This window comes from Cyanistes caeruleus, chromosome 12, assembly GCF_971803275.1.
Source record: "Cyanistes caeruleus chromosome 12, bCyaCae1.hap1.1, whole genome shotgun sequence".
NCBI classification, from domain to species: Eukaryota; Metazoa; Chordata; class Aves; order Passeriformes; family Paridae; genus Cyanistes; species Cyanistes caeruleus.
In genome coordinates this window covers 13114728-13137198 of record NC_141712.1, presented here as the reverse complement: position 1 = coordinate 13137198, position 22471 = coordinate 13114728, and the positions used below count along the sequence as shown (strand labels likewise).

Here is a 22471-nt window from a genome sequence, read left to right as displayed (position 1 = left end):
CTAGGAAGTTCCATTCTGTCAGTGGAGTTTAGGTGATGAGTCCTTAAGTTCCCCTGTTGGCACTGCTTCTTCCTGAGCCTTGGCCTAAAGTCAGTGCCCACCTCTGCTTCCTGCAGTTCCTGTGTCCCTGTTGGCCAGGCTGCTCCTGGGAGCAGAGCTCTGGGAGCAGAGGCCAATGGGAAAACAAGCCAGGAAGTCTCCCAGAATTAGAGACTTGAACCTCTCTTCAGCAAAAGCTCTTTCTGCCTAGCAGTACATTTCATCTAAAGTTTATGCCTCTGGAATTGATGCACAAAGCCAATGCTTTATCTGAATGCACTGAGGAGGCCACAGCTGTGGGTAGGTGTGGTACACAGTTCCAGCAGCTGTCCCATGCAGCCTGGCTGTCACTAGAGCACTAATCCTGGGTGTCCAGGACTGCGTGCCAAAGGATGGAGGGACCTTATGGCCCTCTGTTGAAAACTGTGCTGGCATATTGCACTATGACGGCTTAGTATGTGTTTCTGTTTTGTATGAAACTGTTAGGGAAACTGCATCTCCTTCATGCATTAAATGTATTTCTTTACAGCTTTCAGGGGCTTAGATTCCTGCCCTGCCCTGGCCCTTCACTTTTTGCTAATACTGACTAGTGCTCAACAAAAACTAGCAGTTCCTTCTGTATTGCATGGCAGAATAAATGAAATATGAAGTCAGCTTCTGTGTTTAATGTTAGGGTTTTATCTTTTCTTGCATTATCTTGACACATACCCTGCAATGTACATGAAAAAAGAGTTTTCAGAAAGGGAAGAGGAAAGAGAAATATCTAGGAAAGACTATGTATTCATATTTCAATACAAAACAGTCTTTATGTCTGTTGTAGCAGGGTTCTCTGTTCCACAGGTTTCATTTAAATTTTGTGTGTTTTCCTTTGTGCTTGTCACAGACACGAGGCACTTCAAGGCCGGTCTCATCTGTGTGCTGTGCTGCCAGGCTGAGGGGCTTGTTTCATGTTCACAGATGACATAAAGGAAGCAGCAGGTAGAGGCACAAGCAGCATTTCCTTCCCAAAAGGGGCACCAGCACCTCAGACCCTCTCAGCAGTGCTTCCCAAACCAGGTTTGTGCTCAGGCTGAGCTCCTGGTGCCCCGTTGTGGGTGTGTTAGTGTACAGAAACAGCTGGCAGTGTGTTCCTTGTTCCAGAGTGGCAGCACTGGTGTCAGTGGGAGGTTTTGGTGAGGATGTGATGTGGCCCTTTTTTCCCACTCTCATTGAGGGCACCCTCGATGGCAGATGTGTCCCCATTTAGAATGGTGCCATTTCTGTTGTGTTCCTATGCCAGTCAGGCAGGCCCTGAATAAATACTGGGATTTTCTCACAGGAGATCATCTGTTCAGGTCGATGCAGTGCCTTACATCCAGTGCCAGCTTCCTGCTGCTTTCTTGGATGCTGCTGCCCATATCCTTTTGCTTGCAGGGAGAATATTCCACTTGTGTCCCTGCCTCTAGCTGGGCATGAAATACACTGCTCCATTTTTTACCTCCCCTAGAAGCTGAGAGCTGTGACTCTCTTTTTCAGACAGTCTGTATTTGCATTCCCTGGGTTGGCTGGGCAACAGCTAATCAAATAATTACATTTAAAATAAGATTTAACAAAAAAAGCATGTCTAAAAATAAAGGCAAGGTGTAGTCATGCTTGTCACCAACAGAACTAGTCAGCAGTGTGTGTTCTGGGGAATGTTTCCTGAGCAATTAAGGGCCATTTAATCTTTCTTAATGTACTTAACTTTTTCGGTTGCATTTTTAAAAATCTTTTTAGATGTTCTCCTATCTGTGCAGTATGTCTGCAGATCAAGTATCTCCTCCCATTCCTTTTCCTTCCATTCCCCTCTGCCCCCTGTGCTTTAAGTTCAGTCTTGTCACACAGAGCCTTGACAGGCAGCTATTCATTTCTGCTTCTTAGCTCCAGTTCTGTCCTTGTTTAAAACATGAGTAAAAATAGCAGTGTTGGGGGTTTCTAAATAATAAACTGAAGGTCCCAAACAGATAATTATATTTCCCTTATAAATTAGCATAACCTAGAAGCAGAAGAAATTCTGAATTTTCCCCCTGTCCTCAAACCAAACACAGGACTGAGTGGGACCTTCTGGGTTTTCTGTATCATCCCTTCCTGCAGCTCAGCTCAAGCATAGAATCTCTGTAAAAGTACATTCAGCTCTGTTTTAAAAGCACTGGGGTTTCAGAGAGGAATTTTTTTTTTGTTTATTTTGCATTCCATTGTGGTAATTTGGAAGCTGGTTTTGAACTTTCCTGGTCTTGTGGTCAGAAACCTTCTAATTGTCAGCCCAGGAATCCAGGCCTGGACAAGGACCTCTTACACTGGGTGTGGAGCCACTGCCCAGCCCTTGACCAGACTCAGAGTTTCTTTCTGCCAGTGTATAATAAATACTACATTTACACCTTCTAATTTGCTCTGACTTTGGAACAGAGCTGCAGCATGGTGAGGTTTCTGCAGAGAGGTGAAAGGACACTCGAGGTCAGCTGTGGGCAAAAGGATTTCACCAGGTAAGCACTGTGAGTTCAAAAGTGGCAGAGTTTCAGAACTTTATAATGAAGTGGCTGCAGCATTAAGTCTTCTTTTGTGCTTACTGTGGCACACAAGACAAGTTTGGTTAAAAGTCTGAGTTTGCTGTGGCTATAAAAAAATTTGTTGGCAAATGTGGAAAAGAGGAATTAAATGTAACCAAGGAATAACAGAAAATAGAGTTTTAAATACCTGTTTCATAACAGTCTGATTTTGGGGCTGAGATGATGGACCAGGTTGAATACTGAGAATCAGTTTTTCTTGTGTGATACACCATTCATTAGAAATGCATTTAGCATAGTTCTTGGCACCATGCTAGGCCCAGTATTTTTGGTTGATTGGTTGATGTTCTGTAGACCTTGCAGCTGTCTTTTGTTCTTTGATACCCTTGATACCTTTACTAAGCAATATAAAACATTCAGTTTTGGCTTTGCTAGAGTTGGTGGTAATGTAGCAATTGACCTCAGGAAAAGTGTTTTAAATGTAGAGAAAGATTCAGCTGGATTTTGCTAGGTGTTCAAAATTCTGAGTTGGCCTTTAGAAGGTATTTAAGAACCTGTTACAAAGAAGGTAACAATTATACCTAGGAAGGTCTGAAAAGGTAGTGAGGACATTACCCAAAGTGTAGCAGGGCTGAATGTTCAAACTGAGAATCCTCTGCTCATTTAGAAGTTCATGAACCTCTTTAGAGAGAAAAAAGGTACCTAATTATTTTTGATATGGAAAGATGTCATCTTCCCCTCATCATGCTCATCTCTTTCTGTTCATTGTGGTGGGATCAGATACACTGGGGAACTTCAGGTTCTGAACTCCCACATCACACTACCAAGGTGTTTAGAGGTTTCTGAGCAGACATGTGATGCTGGGGCAGCATTGGAAACTCCTTCAGTTGTTTGAATCCACAGAATCCCAGAATGACTTCGGCTGGAACCTAAGACCTTAAAGACCATCAAGTTCCCCTCTGTTATGGGCAGGATGTGATTTACTGGATCAGGTTACTCAGGCTGTCATCCAGCAGAGACTGGAACTTTAAGGGATGGGACAACCCTGAATCCAGAATCTCAAAATTACAGTAGTGTTGTTGTGGAATAAAGCAGTTCTTAGCACAGCTGCATCCTGAACTCTGCATGAGCTGTCCTGCTCAGCATCTGTGGGTCCCAGGTCCCAGCCATGGGGTCTGTCCCTGCTGCAGACTCTGTCCTTTGCAGCAGCTCTGGTTCCCTGCCCTGATACTGCACTGTCTTGGCCACCATCCTGCATTTGGGCTTAATAAGGCAGAAGGATTTATATCAGTTAGTAGCTAATACAGTGTTTAATGTGTGTATCTGTGAGGCAAATTCCATTTTAGCTGGGTGGAAAGTGGTCAGGGATATCAATATTCCGTGTCCTAATGACAGCCCAGCGTTCAGGATCACATTAAGGTCTCTATCAAGCTCAGCACGCTGGCACATCATGTTGCTGGGATTTGGAAGGGTCAAATCATCTGCAAATAGGAATGGAACTTTAAAGGCTTTTGGTTGCTTTGGACACAAACTGCTGTGTCTTGAGGAGCTTTAGGAGAGCTTGGCACAACCTCTGGTGTATCAGCTGTACTGTAGCAGTGAAAGCTGTATGGAGCTTTGGGCTTTTGTTGCAGTGTTTACAAAGGATATTCTGATACACCTGGCTACCAAATACTGTGGCACTTGAAGCACTTTGAAGTTATTCTTCTGGGTTTGGCTTTGGAGATATCAAAGGTTTCCTTACAAAAGGGGAAGGGAGAGTTTGGCAGTGGTGGGCACTCTGTGAGTTGGTGAGATGCTCCTGTGGGAGCAGCAGAAGGTGAAGTGTCAGCTTAGAGAAACTTCCAGAGGGGCAGAATAAGCGGGTGCTGTTTTCTAGGAATTCTACCATTTCCAGACAGGGGAGCCAGCTGAAAGCTGTTGTGTTAATAGGAACATGCAGAAAATGCCCCTTTATTTTGTGGTTATATTCAATGATCTCATCCTTTAAAGCACACAGGAAAGCTGTAGCATTTTTCTACTACAGTTAATCTCCTTTTCTGATTAGTTGTCCATTCAGATGTGGTTCTTGATACCACAGGGGGGAGGTATCAGTGGCTGAGCACAACCTTAGCAGCTCATGTGATCTGCAATAGTATGATACGTCTATCAGACTCAGGAAGGAGTTTTGAGGGTGTTTGGGGAGGAGGAATATACTTCCTGAGTTAAATGTTGATGGAGATTCCATCTTTTTGTGTCATATTCTCAGATCTTTTTTTACTCCTCCCATTTTCTTCTAATCTTTCCTTTAATTAATGTAGATTTTTTCCTGTCCACATTTAATGCTTGTAAGGAGCAGTGGTTAAATCTACCATTATGTAAAATATGAGAAATGGGATTGTTGTTCTCCTGCTAGTCTTCCTAGTAAGCCACACGCACTGATTTCACAACTGGCTTCTTGGAGGCTTCCCTAAATGTCAGGGAAAGTATGGAAGAAAATTGGCATACAGATTTAGGAGTGGTAGATGGGAAATCTGGAATAATCTGAAAGGTCATGAAAATGTGGATGAGCCACTTCAGTTTCCTGCAGCAAGGAAAATTTCTACACCAAAGTATTAAATAGTCAAAGAAAAGGGCTACAAGAATAATGGTTTCAGCAGCATTCTGAGCAGGAATTTCAGTGGGATAGGGAGGTTTGTGTTTTAATAATTGTGCTTTGCCAAGGGAATCTGTAAAATAGGCAGAGTCAGATGGCAGTGCTGTTACAGTGCTGACCCACAGGCAGCTGTGGACATGAATTCACCATGAACTACACTGCAACTCCTGGCACAGGGAGCAGAAGTTTTCTGTACTTGTTCTTATAACTGTCTGCAATATGCAAATATCCAAGAAATTACTGTGTTTTTAACTTGTAATTTCTTAGCACTTCATAGAAGGGAACCCACTCATGAGCTGCTCACATAATAACCAACTGCAGCAATGGGAAAATAGGTCAGGTATTGCAAAAGAGGCAGTCTAGGAATCTACCACTGAAAAATCAAGTCTGTCAAAGTATAATGCAGTGGTAGCATCAGAATGCAGACAAAAATCACCTGTGCAGCAATGGAGAAAGCTGCAGAAATCCATCTCTAATGTCCTGTCTCACAGGATGGGGTGGTGCTTTCCTGAGGCAATGACAAGAAACTTGTGCACTGTCCTTTTTCTTAGTCATTTGCATTCCACTGATATCATCCTTTCTGCTTGTGGAAAAAATAAATTCTTCAAGAAACGGTTCCCTACTGGCATTTAAAGGACTGTTTGGGAAGACTAAACCAGTTTAATTCTTTTCTCTTGACATTGTTCTGTTAACAACTGTACAAGGAGTGTGATGTGTGTTTTTTATCTTTGGACAGCATAAAATAAAAAATAAAAGCCTGCTCTCCCTGAGCTCGGGGGCCAGGTCACTGTTGTGGTGCCCAGCTGTGCTCCTGCCCTGTTCTGCAGTCTGGGGCCAGGCTCCAGTGCAGAGCCCTGTCCTTAAAGCAGGGACTTGGTGTGAGATGCACGGGGAATGCTCTGCAGGGAGGCTGCACATCTGGAAAACTGCTCAGGGTATTTGAGCAGGAGCTGTGTGGAGGGGGGGGAATTAAAAGGACTCATTTATTTCATCCTGCAAGTATTTTCTGCAAGTTCACTAGAACAGGTGTAGCACAGTGAGCTGTACTTGACCCACCCACCAGACTGTGATTTGGAGTCAGATCGATGTTGGTGACATCAGACTCCACGTCACAAAACCAGAGACAGTGACTGCACAGAACCATTTGAGCCTTGAAATTTTATTATCTTGTTTGCATCAACCAGTTGTTCCTTTCAGCACCAATAAAAGACAAAAACCCCTCCATATTGTTTAAAATACCTTGTTTTTATCAGGTCTGTGATTGTGGTTTTCTTGCAGGTAAAGAAACCAATGAAAATATTTAAATTTTTCCATTTTTTTTTTTAAATACATTTATAACAAAATGTCAGAAGGTGTGTGCTTACCATATAAAAACATTAGGTTCCAGAAGGATACAATACCGAAAAATCATTGAAATAAAAAAAGGTTATTCTTATTACAGGACTTCTAAACCTCAGCAATAATACAAGTTTTTAAAAGCATTAAGATTATATTTAAAACAAAATGGCATGGAAAAGTGAGACCTTCAGTAACAATTTGACCCTCGTAATGGATAAAACTGGGAGGTTTTCAAAGTGCTTGAATTGTATTTCTGTCCTCATCCTGTGGTGCCAGGAGGAGGCAAAACTGCTTCATTTCTGAGCTGATGATATGTGCTGACACTGCTGTGCTGCTGTGTGATCCAGGGCAGCTCACACACCAAACTGGGGACAGTCAGATCGGCTTCATCTGGACCACCAAACAAAAAAAAAATCCATATTGGAATTATATGTTCCTTAAATCTTACTGTCTTACCCAACAAGCAGGCCTGAGGGTCTAGCCAGACTGAGTGTTTCTGGGATAAAACTTCCTCATGATACTGGCACAAGGCAGGTAAACTCCTTCTGCAGCCAGCAGGACACATCTTCTCGGGCTGCAGGCTTCTCCTGGAGCCAGGCTCTGGTAGTTTCTGTTTGGGTGCTTTAGGCAGCTTCTACCAAGTGTCCAGGTTGGGACAGACTAAAACTGGGCACCACTGGAATGAGTCAAATGCCTTTTCCCCCAGCATGAGGCTGAGTGTTACCTCCCTGGTGCTCACTGGCTCCATCTCTAGGGTGCGTTTTTGAAGTGATCTAAAGTTACCAACTTTGTCAGGACCTGACACCTTCAAAATTTCTGGAAATGCTTGGTTTTCAGCTGTCCTCTTTGGGCCTTTTGTTCACTTGGTCTAGAAGTGCTCTTGTAAAATGCAAACTGAACACGAGAAACGGAAGATGCTTTTATAAAAAGATGACACTTCATCGCAGTATCCCTGGTGAGGGGCAGGTACTAAACCAAGCATAGTCTTATCACTCACTTCTTGAAGATGCCTGAAATCCCAGTACAAAGTGGGATAAGCACAAAGAGTAAGCTTAACTTGATTTCTTATAAATAACATTCTACTTATAAATTGGGTCATGCTGTCCATAAGCAAAGTAGGATTGGCATCTGAAAAAGCTTTCCAGGGTTTGATGTCCTGGGTGTGGTCTCTTCACCCCCCCAGCCCCGCCCCCTCCCTTTTTTTTGAAATGCAAATATTCTATTCTATAGTGTCTGCCTAAGGCCTGTGATGATTGATACCGTGGCAGTACAGGCATTGTCTGAGTGGATTCTCAGCGGGGTGTTGGTTGGAACTGCGGTGGCTGGAGTTGGTGTAGGCAAAACTCGTTTTTCTCCCGGAGGTCACTGTTGTGGAAGGGGAAACCTGTTCATTCCAGCTCACTGCTACAGACACGCTCTGACCCCTGCAAGCATTGCCGAGGCATCAGAAGGCACAGGATCAATGCAAAAAACCAAGGAGCATCTGTACAGTGGTGCCACAATGCTGAACCTCCCAGCATCACTCCCTTGCAAGGTCACACCCCTCAGACAGTAATTAGAAAGAACTACTTACACTGCTTAAATGTATGTGTATTGTGTAAGAGAACATTTTACAACTAGCCAGTTCTTGAGCACTGAGGAATTAGGAGCATCAAAATCTAAAACAGTTTACTTCAAATTTGAAAAAAACATTTCTCAGCATATCTCAAAAAGTTGACCAAAGTGGCTGATTTTTCAGTCAGCACAAAGCCACAGAACAAATTTTAAAGTAATTTAGACCATGTTAGTTTTACTGTAAATAATGTAACATTGTTTGGCAGTAGTTTTATGTTTGTATCCCTCACAGTGTCAAATTCAGCTCCTGAAACTGATACTTGCTGAAATTGATATCAAATCGTAATTTACATTGTTAGGAAAACTATTAAAAATACCGTACCTTGTAGTTAGTCTTACTACTGAGAAATAGCTGCTGGACAGCACACAAATTGCTACTGGGTTTTGGGTTTTTTAAAAAAGATTAATAAAATACAAGCAAGGTAGAAAATAGGATTAAAAAGCATTGGTTTGGGTACAAGTTTTTCTGAATCGAGTGGAGCAATAAGAAACCCGAAAAACACGTTGCACATATGTGCACCCTCTGTATAAAGACAGACATACAAAGTGGGAAACTGGTGGTGCACTGGGGTAGTACACTAAAGTCTCTGATTCTGTAAACTTGAATTCCTAATTTTATAAAAAGGGGAACTGAGTCTGGTTCCATTTTTGAGTCGCCATGGGTTTCACTTCAGACTACCCCACGGTTTGGCACAATACACTTCTAAGAGGCAGTCTCTGCTGAAGGAACCCCAGGACTGGAAAACGAGGCATAAGATGTGTCAAGACCAGGTGCAGCGGGAGAGTGTGAGCAGTGGCCTTGCTGCCTCCTTGGAACGAGCCAATACTGTTAGTCCTCTACTCTCATGACTATTACGAGCTTCACTATTTGCAAAATCAGATCTAAGTACAAGTTCTGTTGTTTACTGTAGCTACCTAAGCGAGTACCAGAGGCTGTGCAGACTGAGATTTCTAATTTAGATCTATTCTCATTTAGCTCAAGCTGATCCACAGCAGGTCTAAACTAAACCAAAACAAGAGCGTCCTCAGGAGTTTGTGGGCAGCGTAACTAAAAGAGGTTATTTAATGGAGTACATCTAATATTGGGTTAACTCTTCTTAACAGGGGGAATTTGTAATACAAGAGGAAATAACACTACACTTGAACAAGAGATAGGCAGGAGAAACTAAGTAATGATTAAAACAGAAGGAGTCTCATTGTTCTCCCAACAACACAAATCCTCTGAAATTAAATCCCTAAAAAAATGCCAAGTTTCATTATGGACCTGATTCTCAGTTTTTCATTATTTTTCTTAACGTTACAGAGGCTGGATAGGTCAGGTCATGGGAACAAGCTGGCAGAGGGCAGCCCCACATTTGAAGAACTTTAGTGGAAAGGACCTGTGAATCAGATGGCAAGACCCCCGTTCAAGTCTATGAGTGCATAACAAATGGAGAATCATGTCTCACAGACATCAAAACAGCCTCTGTTCCTGGGAAGCAGTTACCTAAGGCCAAGAGTCACAGTTCTATTCTCTATTCTCCTGCTGGCCATGTTCCACTTCCCCTTTAAGTGCACTGATTCCTTTAGAAAATTGTCAGGTTATTCTGCCTTATCAATCATACACTGTTCTATACCTTTTTCCCCCCAAACATCACTTATGTTTATTTTTACTCTATATCTAGCATGCATTTTACAATTCATTTCCCACTTACCCTTTCTAGCTAAGGCAGAATGTTGGTTCTGGTGTTACCAATGGTACTACAGGAATCTATTCACTCTACTGTAATATACATATCCCATACCATAATTCAGAACTGTCCCACACATGGGAAAAAAAGACATTACAGGGAAACTATTTCTTCTTAAGAGAATAAGTTGCATTTAGAAAGCTGAAGGCCTGATTCTGGAGTCATCATTAGACAAAACAGTTCATAATTTCAGTGGGAACACAGCTGGAATAAGGGTGGGACTGTGTTCTTGAAGTCTCAATTCCAAATCTGTTAATTATCCTTAAATCAGACAGGAAGATACTGGTCTGCAAATTGAAGAGAGTTGTTTGGTTTAAGGTCTACCTGTACTGACAGAAGGGTTTCCAGTCCCAGCACGCTTTGGCTGGGCCTGCTTTGTGCCCTCCCTTCCCTGCTGCCGTTGCCAGGTTTCTCTGCCCGGTTTCTCTCCGGTGCATGCAGTGCGGGCGCATGCGGCTGCTGCAAGCACGAACTACAACTGTCACAGGCTAAAGAAAGAGAAAAAGCTGCAGCTTCGTAGTTAGACAAAGAAATGATGCAAAAAACCATTGAGCAGCACTAACTCACAGACTAAGTACAAACTAAATTGTGCTATATATTAGTATAAAAACATGTTTTAGTAAGAATGGCACTGGTTCAGAAGGAATTAGGACTTCCATCTTGGTTCCGTTCGGTCCACAGTGAAAGCATTGTAGTACAGGCCTGCCCTGTTGCCTGAGCCACTTGTGACTGGCTTTTGGCCACAGCCCCTTCCACTTCTTCCCTTTTTAGATCCACATTGTTGGTACTTTCTGGGAGTAGCCCAGGTCAGGTCTGGTCATCTTTCCTAACGTGGCACCAGAATAGTTCATTCTTATCCTCTGATATTTTTGAAATATCATTCATGTTTCCCTCTTCTAATCTCTCGGAGCTGGTCAGTTTTAAGGATCATCCTCTCCCGTAGACACCATGAGACGCATTGCTACTGGTAGGTGGTCTGTCAGACCTGCCAACTGGGTAATAAAGCTGAACTCTTCCACTTCCTGCAGAAGGAGAACAAAAGTAAGATAAGGAGCTGGAAAATCAGTCTGTCATTCTGCACATCAGAACTCAGCCTCTTTGAACTACCTCAGTGTATTACAGAGGTGTGGCATCAGCCTGGTTTGGCTGGGCTAATGTGGAACTGCCACTCAGGGCACAGCAGTGTGCTGCTTGCTGGATGAAATCTGTTGTACCTTTTCTTTCTGTTTACAGTAACATCTGTGTTGTTCCAGATGGAGTCATCTGCAGTGCTGCAGTAGGTGATCCATGTGCAGGGTATGGTAAATAGATGTGAATGAGCTCCTTGTTTTCATCATGGAACTCTGTACAAGACAAGGCCCTACACTAGGAAGCAGACTGTGCCCTACAACTTCTCCCTCTGGGTAGCTCATGTCAGCTTCTGCCTGCATATTGCAGAGTTGTAACTTAGGTAGGTTTATATAGGCAGAAGAGAACATTCAGACACTTGAAAAGATTTTAAATATTCAGATTGCAGGCAAGGGAAAAATATCAGGCAAAACAGGAAAAAGGGAAAAACATCAGGCAAAACAGGAAAAAGCTTGAAAGGAGTGAAATCAAGGTTGGTTGGTTGTTTTAGAAGAGCAGTACACCTACCAGTGCTGCTGCTGGAATGCTCAAACTCAACTTTGTTATGTAGTAGCTTTACAAACATGGTACCTGCATGCAGAAGTGGAAAATAGCAAAGCAGCAGATCCTCCCAGGAGTGAGTGTTAATCCAAGCAGAACAGGCTGCAGTGCCATTCAGAGAAGTGTGTTGTGCAAGTTACAGCCTTTTTGGCAGCTCTGAAACTCACCACTTTCCATTCCAGGTAGAGACCTTCTTCTGTATAGAGCATATAGTCAATCCTCCTCCCATTTCCCTTCAGTGATGCCTTCCTCCCCTTCTGACTGGAACTGTGGTTCTTGCTGGTGGGAAAGACTAAGTATCCTTTCCTTCCTTCTTCACTTTCCAGCACCCTATTTCATTAAAAAAAAAACAAACCAAAAAAACAAAGCAAGTTTAAATGTTTAAATGTTTGCACATCCTGGCCATTTAAGCTTTACCCAAGGTTCTCTCCAAGTCCCTGGTAAGGATAATCCCAGTCCCAAAGGACTGTTAAACCTGCAAAGCACATCTTTCTCCAAGTGTGATTCCCAGTATGAGACTGCTCTAACTGCTGACAGTGCTCTTAAAGCCTCATGGTTGGCTTGGTATCACTGGTGCTGCCCTCGAGCTCCCTTGAAGCCAGGAGAACAAGCACTGAGAGGGGAACCTGCTGTCAGTAATGTAAGGCAGCTCAGAGCCCCTCTGTTTTCCAATTTCCAATGTTTCTGAAACTGGCAGAGGAGGAAGTTGTTTCCCGGATTGCTTCAGTACAAACCTGATCACTTTGATACAAACCTCTCCATTCTGAGCAGAGCAACTCCTAAAATTACAACATCCGGCTTTAGGGACAGGGTATGGGTGCAAGAACATCTGGGCACATGGTGGGTGGTTTTGAGCAGGTTTCAGCATCAGATTACTGTGTCTTGGACCCCAAGCTCTTCCTTCACTAGAAATTACAGCTTCATTTACTTGATTCCTGTTTGTGACACTGCAAACTCCTCCACATGGAGGATTTACTCAGCAGGTGTGTTAGCACTGCCCCCACCTTGCAAGATTACCCAGCCCAAACCCACATACAGAAGCATTCAAAACTGAGAATTGGTTTTCTAGGTACCAGTCTCGTGTTCAAGGAAATAAAATGCTGCTCTCCCATTAAAATACTTATTTGGGGTGCCTACACATTACCTGTAGGTTTTAAACAGAAGACTGTTACGGCCCTGAGCAACTCAATCTAACTTTGAGCTGAGCCCAGCTTCAAACGTGACCTTGGACCAGGTACCCCACAAGGGTCCCTGTCACTGTTTTTCCAGTAAACCTGTGCTGTTCTGTGTTGTTTTGCTGTTGTGCTGGATTTTGAAGGAAACTTGTTTTACCCTCCTGTGTTCTATTTAAAAGCTCTGCCAAAGGAGCACTGAGGGGAGCAGCCCCAGGCGTGTGAGCAAAAGCTGGACTGGGACCTGCCTGCACTGGGGTTTGTGCCACAGGGTGACATCAAATCCAGAAGGGGTGAGTGACACAGCCCACACAGAGAAGGGCTGCTCAGGCTGTGGTTTTTCTGTATCTGCCTTAAAACACAAACTTTCACACACCCCTCCTCAAAAATCTCCTTCCTTTACTCACGTGCCAAAACCTGAGCTCATGGTTCTATGGTTTCCCTTGTAAGAGTTGCATCATCAACATTTGCAGGAGAAACACTGAGCCATGAACTTGGGTCCTGGCAAGCACAAAGCCTTTAATTTCACCTTGGGGAAAAAAAAAAAGTAAGATATTTTTGATCACCCAGGTTTTAAGACTTGACTTATATGGGTTTTATGGGGCAGGAATTTTTTTAATGCATACATGTGAGAGTACAGAATGGGGAAAAAAACAAGGGACAAGGTATGTTTTAATGTGTGAGATTCAGATGGTTGCTTTGTCAAATTTTGGGGTTTTGGAAGGACCTGAATGGTGGCAAGTGGGACCTAGCACTGGCTACAGCTGATTAGGTCTCAGTAGTGTAATAATCTCTAAATTCAGGTCAATTGATACATTTGAGATGCCCTTAATGTGCTGCAACAGATAACAATGACAAAACTCTGAGTTGTTTGATCACAACTTTTCTTACTCCCTGCTTTGGACTTAGGAGGTATTGAAGGTTCTTAGAGCTTATTGTAATTAGTTTATGAAAGTAAACTTTCTTTTATGTGTTGCTTTGTTTTAATAGTAACTCACATTAAATTAGCTTATTGTCTGCACCCCATTTTGATTCTCCAAAGAGCTCTTGCAAATGATTCACTTCCTTAGTTGTTTTTCTAGGTTCAAGGAAGCAAGTTCTTTGATGGTACTGACCTCTTTCAAAAATTGTATTTATATTTGGCAAAGCTAATTAAGTAACAAAATAGAAGAAACTGCTGATTAGCTCTGCAGCACTACTGAAAAAAATATTATTTGCATTAATTTAAAATATGAACTTGTTGCAGCTTCAGTTATGTCTTAAAAAGTCTGTGAGTGTTGGGTATTCACTTAACCTGCACAAGTGTTCATGGAAGGGAATATTAATTTCAAATACACAAGGGAAGCAAATTGTAAATGTGTATGCATGTGCTGCTGCTGAGAACTTGCACCTCTCTGTGCACAGGGGAGTGCTGTTTGTCTCTCCAGGAAGCTGACACCAGTACAGGACAGCTGCCTCTGCCGTGCTGGCAGTTAAACGCTGACAATTTGAGGGAACATTTCTAATCATGACTGAGATGCACAACTAAACCTCAATTTTATCAGAATAACTGTCTTGATCCATAGGTTACAAAGAAAGGGAGGATAAAATAATCTGAACTTTGTTTTTCCCTGCCAGGGCTTCAGTCCCAGACTCCCCAGAGCTGGAGTATGAAAGCCCTCTGTTGGTTGTGTGGTGCTGACCCAGCAGCAGCGAGCAAAGGAGCACCAAGAGCAGTGACTGCAAGGGAGCCATAAAGAAAAACTCCCTCATCCCAAACCTTGAGGGACCATCTCTCATTCTGGCCAGAAGTACCTGAGCTAAGGAAGACTTTTCTCACTGGTACTGAAGTCTTTAGCCCAGAACTGTGAGCCTCTGTCTAGCAGAGGAGACTGGAAAAAATTGCATTCAAATTTTTTCTTAGTTGTGCTGGCATGTGCTCTCCTAGGCTGTCCTCTGCTCAGGGTTCAGAGGTAAAAATGGCCTTATTCCAGTGCTTAACTTAAAGATGGCAATCATCCGTCAGATGGGATTATTTGTGTGCATTTCTTGAAGCCCTTCTGAGCAGAAGCTTGTGTGTCTTCCAGGACTGTGGCAGGGCCCAGGTTGTTACATCTTGCTAATTAATTGTTTGATAATTATAAGTATGACTTGCTCATTATTTGTACTAAGTCTGTTGTTCTAGTCTGATGTTTAATGTACACTGCCCTTAACACAAAAGAGACAGTTAAGAATGAGTTGTTCTGCTGCTTTTATGGCCTATTTATTTTAGTAATGTGAAATAATTTTATTTATAAACCAGAGAAGAATGCTGATGAAGAAATAATTCTCTGGATAGCTGACATTGCCAATTTAAATGTCTTTAAAGCTTTATCAGGATTTATTTTTGAAAAATTTGAGAATGGATCAATTCTAGGCAGTACCCTGGTTTGCTGTGTATATGAACAGTATTTGTTACCTAGATAGTGCCTCACAGCCACTGTACTATTTAACATTTAAATGTCTTTAAAGACCAGATTCCATTAATTGCTTTACATTTCACTGAATTTCTCTGCAATTCCCTGTTTGCCAGTCCTTTACAGAGACAGCTCCCTCGGCCTCTCATGGAAACCATGGCTTCTCCAGTGCATGGGCTCCTCCACACAATGCACACATGCAGAGCCCTGTGTCCCTGCACAGCTGCAGACAGAGCCAGGGGAAATTACAGTCTCATAGAGACTTATCAGTGCAAAAGAACTACAACACATTGCAGAAAGCTGAAAGCCACTCTTAGCACACCTATACATAAGAAACCTTATGTATATTCTATTCCTAGCACTCAGGGCTGTTTTCCAGTTGTCACACACAGAGGTGCTGTGCATACCCAGAGGCAGCAGAAGTAGTATTCTTAATTTGTTATTGATTATTTGATGGCTCCCTATTTAATCAGTCATGTATTTGTCAGTGGAACATAATAGCTGAACACAAGTAGCTCTTCAGGGAATAAACCATAATACCCCAAAAGGAATTTTGTGCCACATTGTCTGAAAAGGCCACTTTAAAACACAGTGTTTGTTTGGGTTTTGTTTCTTTTGTTTGTTTTTGACTTGGTTTGGTTTCCTTAGGGGATGAAGGGGGTTAGGTTTTGTTTTGGCTTTTTTTAAATTCTCCAAGCCTGCTCTTGGAGGCATAAAATGTAATGTTACACCCACGTACAGATTTGCAGTAGCAAACTTGATTGTATGGCCAAATTACCTTATTTTTGCTTTCCAAAAATCCCTTTCACATGTACGGAAGTTATGTTTTTAACGTGTGAATAGAAATGTCTGGGAATTTTGTAATCTCTCAAATGTGCAAAGAAGGCTTTGCTGTAAAAAATATTTATTTTGAATGTAAACTAAAGCCAAACCTGATGTCTAGAATTTAATGTCTTTAGTCAAAACTGAAAGAAAACTTCAGGGTGTGGCCTCAATACATTAAACCAAGTGTCCATCTATACCACGGAGTGTACTGTTCGTGGTGAGTAACTGCAGCATCAACTTTCTATAATGTACCATTTCCATTATGTGTGTCAACAGAAACATCTGGGATGACTTCTCAATTTAATTAGCTTTACCTCTATAATATATTTTGGTAATGCATAGTTAGAATATCTTTTATTTACCTCAGTCATGAGGCTGAGGTACTTATTTAACACAGTAAACTCGCCTTCATGGTAGAGAAGGTGACAAAAGGATCACCACATTCATTAAATGCTGCTCTAAAATGTACAAAAGACACTGTACAGAGCTGCCTGCAGCTGCTCTCATCTCTTCACCCACTGAAGCCAGCCCTATTTGACTTAGAGAACCTCTTTTCCTGACCCTTTTATCCTCTTCCCCAAACATCCCTTTGATGATTTGTTTTGTTTTCAGTCCATAAAATACCTCTCAGTTATGCAGCAAGCAATGAACTTGCTTGTTACAGAACTGTCTAAAACACATGGAAAGGTTAGGAATTGCATACTTCTGCAGGTTATCTGGGGTGCACACTTCTTCATCATATAATCCTTCAGGATCCAACAGGGTACCTGTGAACAGAAAGGGAGATGTGAGTGTCCCAGCATAGCTCCTGGGATGTGCCTCTTGGGAAACTTGCAGAGGCACAAGTGTGTGGGAGAGAGGGGAACTGCTCTGAGAGCACAATGTGTTCACTTCTCTCTCCAGACCTCCCTTCTGCCTGACACCTTGCAAATGTCTCTGCACTTCCACTTTCTCAGCCCCCATGACTCTAATTTGTTCTTCTCTTACCACAGAATAAAACCTCATTATTAAAAGGTTCTACTTATCTTTAGTATCTTCACAGTTATTAAATCTCCTCTGGAGAAAGTATTAATTCCTGCTCTAAAATTTCAGCAAGTTCAACTGAGTCTTACCAGGTATTAATATCTCAGAGTTCCAGGAAATCTTCTATAATACAAACCTTACAAATTCGTGGAGTTGATTTGCTTTGTTGCATCCTCACTGACAGTATTTACTGAGCACCAAATGGAACACTGAGCAGAAGCTGCAGGCTTTCACTGCATGCACAAAGTACAGAAACAAAAATTTGGCTACCTTCCCCTTCAAATAATCTAGAAATTATTTTAAAAATAGAATGTATGGGGAAGGAATTCAGGTAGCTTGATGCATGACTTCTAGAATGTGGACTGAAGTTCAAGATCTCTGGTTCTTAATTAGCATTCCACAAGATATTGTTAAGGTCTATAGAATTTATGGTATGGAAATACCCCTTATAAATATTTGTCCTCCACCAAACTCTAACTGCTGGTCAGCTGAAGCAGCTGCTGCTTAGAGCTGGCTGTGGGTGACAGACAGGGAGGTGTTCCCACACGGAGCTAGGGAAGGTCTTACCGATTGCCCAAGGCTTATCGTCCCCAGGACCAACTCGACACGGGTCTTTGTAGTGTGTAAACAGAGAATGCTGCTGCTCCAGCTTGTCATCTGCAGGGAAAGAACAGCCCCAAGAAAAGGCACATCAGCTCCTGGCTGTGAACCTGTGCACAGCTGTGTGCTCTGCCACAAGGGCAACACCAAGCCCTCATTTCTCCTCAGGAGCAGAATCCTAAATCCATAGGTGTGATTTGAGCCACTTCAGCCACAGCTTTACTGCACAGCAGGATCTTGCCTCGGTCAGAAATTCCAGCAAATGCTTGTTATTAAAAGTGCTTTCTTTTGCTTTCTTAAGAAGTCTTTTCAATGGAAAATATTTTTTTAATTTTTAGCTGTAAGCTTAAAGTTTTCCAGTGTATCTCTTCCCTCTGCTATTGCCACTGTTTGCTTACACAGTACGAAACTCTTGTTGAGATAGAACACCCAGAGGAGAGCTGGGCTGGCTTCCCAAAGGCAAAGGAAATGCCTGTTTGTGGGCATATTTACACATCTCAGCAAGTTTGAAGATAAAACCTTATGCTTCCTTTGCTTCAGAAGAATTCACTGACTGAATGTTTTCCAAGCTATAACAGATAAGAGAAAGGATGAGCAATTGATAATTTGTTTGGGATGTTATCTACAGTGTTAAAGCCATTCTAAACATAATCAGCATGACCTATCAAACTTTAAATTAAATTCTTCCTAGTTGCTGCTGTGCTCCTTGCATTGAAAGCATACAGCAAATCAAGGTCCTATGATCACTTGGTAAGATATCTCACAAAACTGCACACACCAGCATTTCAGACCCCGAGCAAACCAGCAAGTTCCAGTTCGGTGTGTGCTGCTTATAAACACAATCACCACAGCCAGGAAACAAACAGCTACAGTTCTGCTGTTAAATGGCAAAGAAACTGCAAACAGCTCCTGAAAACTTCCTCACAGCACTTGCACCTTTTACAAGGCTAGAACATCTTAGCAACACCTGAAGTCTCTCTTGGAAGAATATTCACCTGAGTTTGGAGCTGCTGCTGTTGTGTATTTGTCACTGTCTATGCCAAGAGCACGTGTGAAAATGGGAAATAAAGTCCAAAGCAAAACTCTGAACTGTGAGCTGTGCCTCTTGACAGAGCCCAGCCCACACACCAAGGATCACATCAAATCTCCTTGTGTAAAACTCTGGTCTTGCCAAGGAAGAAGTTGCTGATCTCTTGCTGAACAAAAAGGTGGAGAGAAGCAGTGCTGTGCCCACAGCTGTCAGCTCGTTTGCCATTTTGTTATTCAGAGACTTTAGAACAGCTGGCTGACAGTTCATCTGTCTCATTACATCTTTCCAGCTAGCTCTCAGTCTTGAGAACATCCTCAGAACTGCAAGGAGATTGGAAAACTAATTTTTAGGGAATCCTGGAGTGTGGCAGATGACTGGAGGGCTGACCCTCCCTAAGCTCTGCCACGTGGGTGACACAGAGAATTGCTCTTTCTGTCTGAGCAGCCAATTGGTTTGTTTAATGTTTATGAAAAAGTAGAAGATTAAAATTTTGCCATTTTTCATTTCTCCAAGTTTTCCCTTGTTGTATCATATGTCTACAGAATCTCCCTCAAAACCAAGATAGATTAAGAAAATATTAATTTACAACTGTGGGGCTGACCATGACAAGTCACAGCTGATGACACAAAACTTTGCCCATCTGACTGGAAGGCTTTCTTTCTTATGCTAAAAGGTTTACAAACATAATTAAAATGTTACATTTACACAGTCAGTCCAAAGCAGTGTGACAGTAAGTACCTTTCTGATAACATTCCCACTGAGTGTGAATTCTCTGTACAAATGTTGCCATAATGTTCTGTAAAGCTGTAGGGGAACACTGAGTTGCAGAAAATTTTTCATAAGCATAAGGTCACTCATGGACCTAAAGACATTTGAAAACTGTACTGTCAATATAACTAAGAATAGAAACTTGGTATTCACTGAAACATTAATTAGCTGTTGTATCAGTCTGTGGAGTGGGAAAGGATACAGAAAATCACAAAGAGAATTAAAGGAAGCTGATTATTGCTTTAAAAAAACTTTAGATACTCAATTAACCTATAATGCTAACAAATGTTCCTAAAACAATGAGTAATGTAAAAAGGGAGAACTTTAAAACATTGCATTAATCCTACTTAGTACATATGGAAAGAAAGCAATCTGAAAAGAAAAAAATTAAATAGCCAGCTTAATTCCAGTTTCCAGGCTGGGTGCATTTTAAAGAGGAGGGTGATGTAAATAAGCGTCAGAGATAGCAAAGATAAACTTAATTTTTATAACCCATTTTTCAATCCTCTTTAGCAGTAGTTGCAATGTTTACGACTATTATTTGCAGAAGCAAATTGTTATTTTTACTTTTTCATTAAAAAGACAGCTCAGAATTGCATTAATTACGCTTTGTGCTTCTTGTGCAAGATCTTGGGTAGAGTGCCAATGCTTCCCAGGTGGAGAGTCCTGACCATATGTTCTGCCTCACAGCTTCACTCCCATCTCCCTCTCCTCCCATTCACTCTCCATTTGTGATCTGACTGGGCAGTCTCCCATTTAGTTTGCAGCAGCTTGTTTGTTTCCTTGATGGACACCTTTGCCTCCAGGCCACTCCATCCAGCCAACAATACTGCAAGTGAAATGGTCAAATCACAGCAGATGTGTCTATTTGTGTCCCAGGCTTCTGCCTCCCTTGCCTGGCACTGCTGCAGACTCCTTGACCTGTGTGGCAGCTTGGGCAGCTGAGGAGCTGTTTTTGACCCTTTCCTTCCTGTACTTCCTCAAAAACTCACTCCCCCTGCTGCATCATTCTTCACCCTAAGATGTGTTTGTCTGACTGCAGCATTCTGTAGCCATTGGCACTTTCTGCTCCTCTCCACCAGTCAGAGCACGGGCCAGCACTCCAGCCATCCCGAGTTTACCATGGAGCCAAAGTTGTGATGGATTTACTGTTTGTGCACATGAGCTAGAAACAAGTGAGAGAAGGGCTGGGGTCTTTTCCACCAAGCTTTGCTAAAATCCTCCATTTCAAGTGTCTGATACAAGTAACAAGATTAGAGTTAACAGTTTGGGGGTTCTTAGATCAGACAACGCTTTTTGTTAAAATCGCTTCTAGTACAGTTGTTCTCTATCTCAGTCACCTCAGACTTCTCATAAAGACTACAGAATCCACCTGGTGCTGTTGCCAAATTCACCTGTTGTTCCACAAACCCTGATCTGAATTGCTGAATCCCACTTTGGATGCTGCAGCCTGAGCTCCCCAGGGCAGTGTCCCTGTGATGAGCCCCCTCCCCAGCCCTGCCCCGTGCTCTCTGTGTGGCACCATCTCAGCTGTGTCCCCTCAGCCCCAGATCCATGTTGCACCAAGGAGCTCTGCTGGGTGCCTGAGCTGGGCAGAGCAGGGAGCCACAGAGGAGACACAGACACAATGCTCTGCACTCCACAGCAGCAATTCAACTTTACACAGCATTCATGGTAGGAAAAAGCTTCTATCTCTGTGAACTCACCACCCATTAATTATGGTTTTGTGGAGTTCTTTTTCTAGTACCCTCAGCATCCAATTAAAAGGAAAAAACAAATTTCTTAAAATAAAAAACCTCAAAAGTACATAGCATGAGTTATTTTTTTTCTAAGACTGATTCAGCAATGTTGAATTCTGTCTGCAGCATTAGTCTCCTATGTCTGTATACATGCACTACCAAATTATTTTTAACTGCATGAATTTACTACTTTTTCTCCACAAAAATCCCATACATGTCTCTCATCAGTAACTAAAACTGTTGCACAGTAAATGCCTACTTAATTCAAGTAAAGCTAAACCACTGATCTGTCCTCATTATTGCTACCACAAGTCACCAATTATTGCTCTTTGTGCCTTAAAACCCATCACGCTTAATAATTCCACAGAACTCATGGGATGAGCCAAGGTGAATAGCTCACACTCAAAATTCATATTTTAGAAGTGTCTGCCACAATTAAGTTTTTCCTAGCAAAAGCCAGTGGTAATTTAGTATATTGTCATATACTGCTATAACCCACAGGGCTCAGAAACATTCCTATTCATTTTCAGGACTGGTAGACACCAGGAAAAGGCAAACCTTGTCTTACCAGAGGAGCAGTTATCAAAGTTGAGATCTCCACAGAGTACATCAAAAGCCACCAGCTCCTCTGGATTGGCTGTACTGGAGGAGGAGGTAGATTTTCTGAATTCAGACAGCCAATCTTGAAGCATATCCAGTTGCTCACATCGAACAGTAGTGTCTCCTGTGGCAAACAAACAACCAAAACAAGGAGTAAGACCTCCTGTTAGAATGTTACTCAGCCATGTATGAGTTGCTGAGCTATTGGCAGACATCCTGAGAAAAAGGCTGCAAGATAAGAAATGGTGTGGCCAGAAGTGAGCTCACAGTGCTGAGTGTGTTAGGAACTCCATTAGGAACCACACTGTTTGATGGTTTTAACTATCTCCTTCTGGAACCAGGCACAACTGAAGAAATCAGAAGACAAGTTCCCTGTGCTGCAGACAACCACCCAAAACAATGATGTTTCTTGTCATAGGAGAATCTGATGCATTACATTTATAATCAAGAATTCAGAGTTAAAGCCCTGCTTCAGACAAAATTCGACAGTATGTTCTAGGGTAAATCACTTGATCTTGTTTTGCTTTCTAATTTTTAAAAAGGAAAGGTTTAGCTTTCAAGTGTAAATAGTAAATATACATCAGTGGCACATTCAGCTTACTTATACTGTAGTAGTCCATCTGAGGAAGGGTTTTATTTATAGTCAAGAGGAGAATGCCTAAACTGAAAGTATTTTTTCATATTTTTAAAGATACAGGTTTTGGTAGGCAGAAATTCAGAAATAAAGACCCAG

General features: G+C 42.2%; 1 protein-coding gene and 1 long non-coding RNA gene across 3 annotated transcripts in view; one reads left to right on the top strand and one right to left on the bottom strand.

The window, feature by feature from the left end:
• Positions 1-12: 12 nt before the first annotated feature.
• LOC147650857 (uncharacterized) lies at positions 13-20001 on the top strand. Of its 2 annotated transcripts, none has more exons than XR_015275290.1 (5): positions 13-339; positions 923-1017; positions 2464-2540; positions 12901-13011; positions 14336-20001. It is a non-coding gene; the product is annotated as an uncharacterized LOC147650857 (long non-coding RNA). The 2 variants fall into 2 exon arrangements; XR_015275289.1 differs by having other exon boundaries at positions 21-339; positions 923-1095.
• The window catches only part of SMPD3 (sphingomyelin phosphodiesterase 3), a 98133-nt gene continuing 82001 nt past the window's right edge, over positions 6340-22471 (bottom strand). The window contains exons 4-8 of the mRNA XM_023934728.2: positions 21707-21862; positions 17569-17658; positions 16682-16745; positions 11714-11876; positions 6340-10900 (exon numbers count right to left, since the gene is read on the bottom strand). Of these exons, the coding sequence (XP_023790496.1) occupies positions 10799-10900; positions 11714-11876; positions 16682-16745; positions 17569-17658; positions 21707-21862 (575 nt within the window). The 3' untranslated portion in view covers positions 6340-10798. The remainder of the gene's footprint in view (positions 10901-11713; positions 11877-16681; positions 16746-17568; positions 17659-21706; positions 21863-22471) is intronic.